The sequence below is a fragment of the Terrapene carolina genome, unplaced genomic scaffold (genome assembly GCF_002925995.2).
Source record: "Terrapene carolina triunguis isolate 2854851 unplaced genomic scaffold, T_m_triunguis-2.0 Scaffold147, whole genome shotgun sequence".
Classification (NCBI taxonomy): Eukaryota; Metazoa; Chordata; order Testudines; family Emydidae; genus Terrapene; species Terrapene triunguis.
Window position 1 is genome coordinate 1,011,760 of NW_020664498.1, and position 2,870 is coordinate 1,014,629.

At 54.3% G+C, this 2,870-nt stretch overlaps 1 protein-coding gene across 1 annotated transcript in view; it reads right to left on the bottom strand.

The window, feature by feature from the left end:
• Positions 1 to 2,613, bottom strand: part of LOC112110754 (peptidyl-prolyl cis-trans isomerase F, mitochondrial) — a 13,665-nt gene extending 11,052 nt beyond the window's left edge. Inside the window, exon 1 of the mRNA XM_026653723.1 lies at positions 2,339 to 2,613. Coding sequence (XP_026509508.1) covers positions 2,339 to 2,506 — 168 coding nt within the window. The 5' untranslated portion in view covers positions 2,507 to 2,613. The remainder of the gene's footprint in view (positions 1 to 2,338) is intronic.
• Between the last annotated feature and the right edge of the window lie 257 nt (positions 2,614 to 2,870).

The window sequence follows — 2,870 nt, forward strand, 5'->3', positions numbered from 1 at the left end:
CCCCCCCCCCCCCCCCCCCCCCCCCTGAAACCCCCGCGGAGCGCCGCGCTGCTGAAACCCCCGTCCCCCATGGAGCGCTGTGTTGCCGAAACCCCCACCGAGCGCCACGCCGCTGAACATCCCCGAGCGCCGCACTGCCGAACACCCCCCCCCCCGCGGAGCACCACCAAACACCCCCGCCGAGCGCCGCACTGGCGAACCCCTCCCCACGGAGCACCGCCGAACACCCCACGCCCAGCGCTGCACCGCCGGAACACCTCCCCCGCCGAGCGCTGCGCTGCCCCCCGCCACCCCAAGATTGGCCGCCCCTTACCAGGTGCCGCCCCAAGCACGTGCTTGGTTGGCTGGTGCCTGGAGCCGGCCCTGAGCCTATGAGAAAGAAAGAGACAATAGCTACATACCCAAAAGTCTCAAGTGCGTTTACATAAGCTATACTGAAGACTGCAGCTGGAAAGGCAGTTTTGGACAACTGAAATAGTTTCTGGTGTTTTATTATTTCAGAAACACTTTGCTTACTCTATGCAATTTAAGCATAATTTTCTAGATACATATTTTGTTTTTAATCAATTTAAAAATTCAGAATTTTTCTTCAAAGCATTTTAGTCCAAACTTGCCTCTTAGTTCAAAGATTAACAGTTGAAGCAAACCAGTATTACTCATTTCTCTCCATCTCTAGATGCATTATTTAACTTCTCAACAGAAATTGTGGGGACATAACCCAACAGAAAACTGAGAAAGCAAAAACAGATGGATCATTTTCTGTGTGTATTACGAACATGCTCATTCCCAGGACCTTTCATAATTGTCCATCTCTCCACAATTTCTATGACTCTTTTACAGGTAATTTTCATACTTCACCTTAACAAAGAAGCCAGCCTTAACAAAGCTCTTTAGCTGAAAGAAGACAAACAACATATATAATGCCAGAAGCCTACCACTGAAAAGTTCTCAACTGCCCTATCAGAGCGGGAGGAAGTTAAATAATAATAGGCACATACAGGAAGTGGGCTGTTTCATTTTCATACTGAAACTTAAGTTTAAGAAATAGGATTTGGGGAGGAGTGGGAGATAAAATAAGAGGATCCAAAGTCTGTGGAAGTTACTAAAATTGTACAGCTTGAATTTCAGTAGATTGAGTGATTCTACAAAGGAGAATTTTACAGTCTTAACTACTCCATTGGGTCAGTATTCATGTACTTTCATAGGTGAGTTCCTGAAGACAGAGCAACAGTTCACTGAGTGCTCAATATGTACCCAAACAACATCAGCTGGGGGTTTTGCTGTTTGAGTTTGGCTAGGGAGAATACACTTGCAACACGCTACTCAGTAACATTTCCTGTTTGAACGTTTTGGTGCTCTCCCTTGGTAAATGACAGTTCTGCTCATGTGGTAAAGTTTGCTCCTCTGCCAATCATGACCTTGCCTGTGTCACTTTCAAAGCCAGGCACTCATCTCCTCCATGACAGGACTTTTTGCCCCCATCTCATCAATTTAGAGTAAATCAACATACAAATAAGTCTGGATATCCAGGCTTGTCTGAGACACTTTATATACTAGATATTAAACCAATTCCTCCTGGAGTTCCTTCTGGCACTGCCTAGAACAGGCATTCAGGAGCAGGAGGGGACATATTATATTGAAAGGATGCATGGTCTAGCAATTAAGGCACAGGACTGGGAGTCAGGATATCTGGTGTGCATTCCCAGCTCTGGCCGGACTTACTTTTTGTGTGACCTTGGTAAGTGCAAAGTAAATAATAAGAACTCAGCCTGCCAGTGACCTCTAAAGGGCAGTGATGGGGACTGTCCTGTTGCATAATTTGATACTAGACAATGTCCCCACCACACACTCCCTGTGCGTGCGAGACACAGGCCTGGCGATTTCAAAGGCGCTCGGGAAGAGTGTTTAGATGGCTATTTGTAAGGCAAATATTCCTGTAGCAGCTGGGCACGATACAGGTGGTTCAGATCTGGAGCAAACACTATTTCCAGATAACAATCCTTATTGAATCCCGACTCCCAAAGAGCTTTTTACAGCTGCCTCCCCCCGATCTCCTTGGCCAGGCGCAGGGAGGGGGGCGCGCTCAAGCAGCAGCCGGAACTCGCCCAAGGTCACACCGCCAGCCAGTGGCGAAGCCAGGAACAACCCCTCGGCGGCTCTCTGGATTCCCAGCCTGCTTCGGGCACCGGACACCATCACCCCGAGCCGGGGTCTCCCTCACCCCTCGCACCGCCCCAGCCGCCTGGATCAGGGTTGGGGGCTGCTCCGGCTGACTCCCAGCGTGGGGCCAGCAGAGCCCCGCCGGCCGGGAACAGGGGACCCCGGGGGGGGCGGCTACCTCCAACACGACGCGCCCCAGGGGCTGGTTGTCGGCTCCCACGTCCAGGTAGACCAGCGGGTTCCGCGGGCTGGCGCTGCTGCAGCCCCGGCTCCGGGCGGCCCGCGGGCAGGCGAGCTGCGGCGGGCGCAGCAGGAGCAGGCGGCGGGCGGAGCTCAGCGCGGACATGCTGGCGCGGCGGAGCAGTGCGCACGCGGCCGGCTCTCTGCGCTGCGAAAGGGGGCGGGCGGGGCCGCAAAACACTGCGGGGCCGCTACTGCGGCGCTTTTTATGGCCTCCGCCGGGAGCCTCCGCAGCGCCTCTAGGGGTGGAAAGCGCCAGGAGGAGGCGGCCAGGTGAGGTGTCGCGCGCCAGCTGCCCGGGGCACGGGCCAGGCCGGTGCTGCAGGGAGCCAGAGGCAGGGAAGAGGCAGGTAGGAAAAGGGTGGGGGGAACCAGGGAGAGATGGGCAGCTGGGAAAACACGGCTCTTGCCAGTCTGTGACAGCCCTTGCCTTGCTGCCTCAGCACCTGCTTGCCCAGCACCCAGCCTGA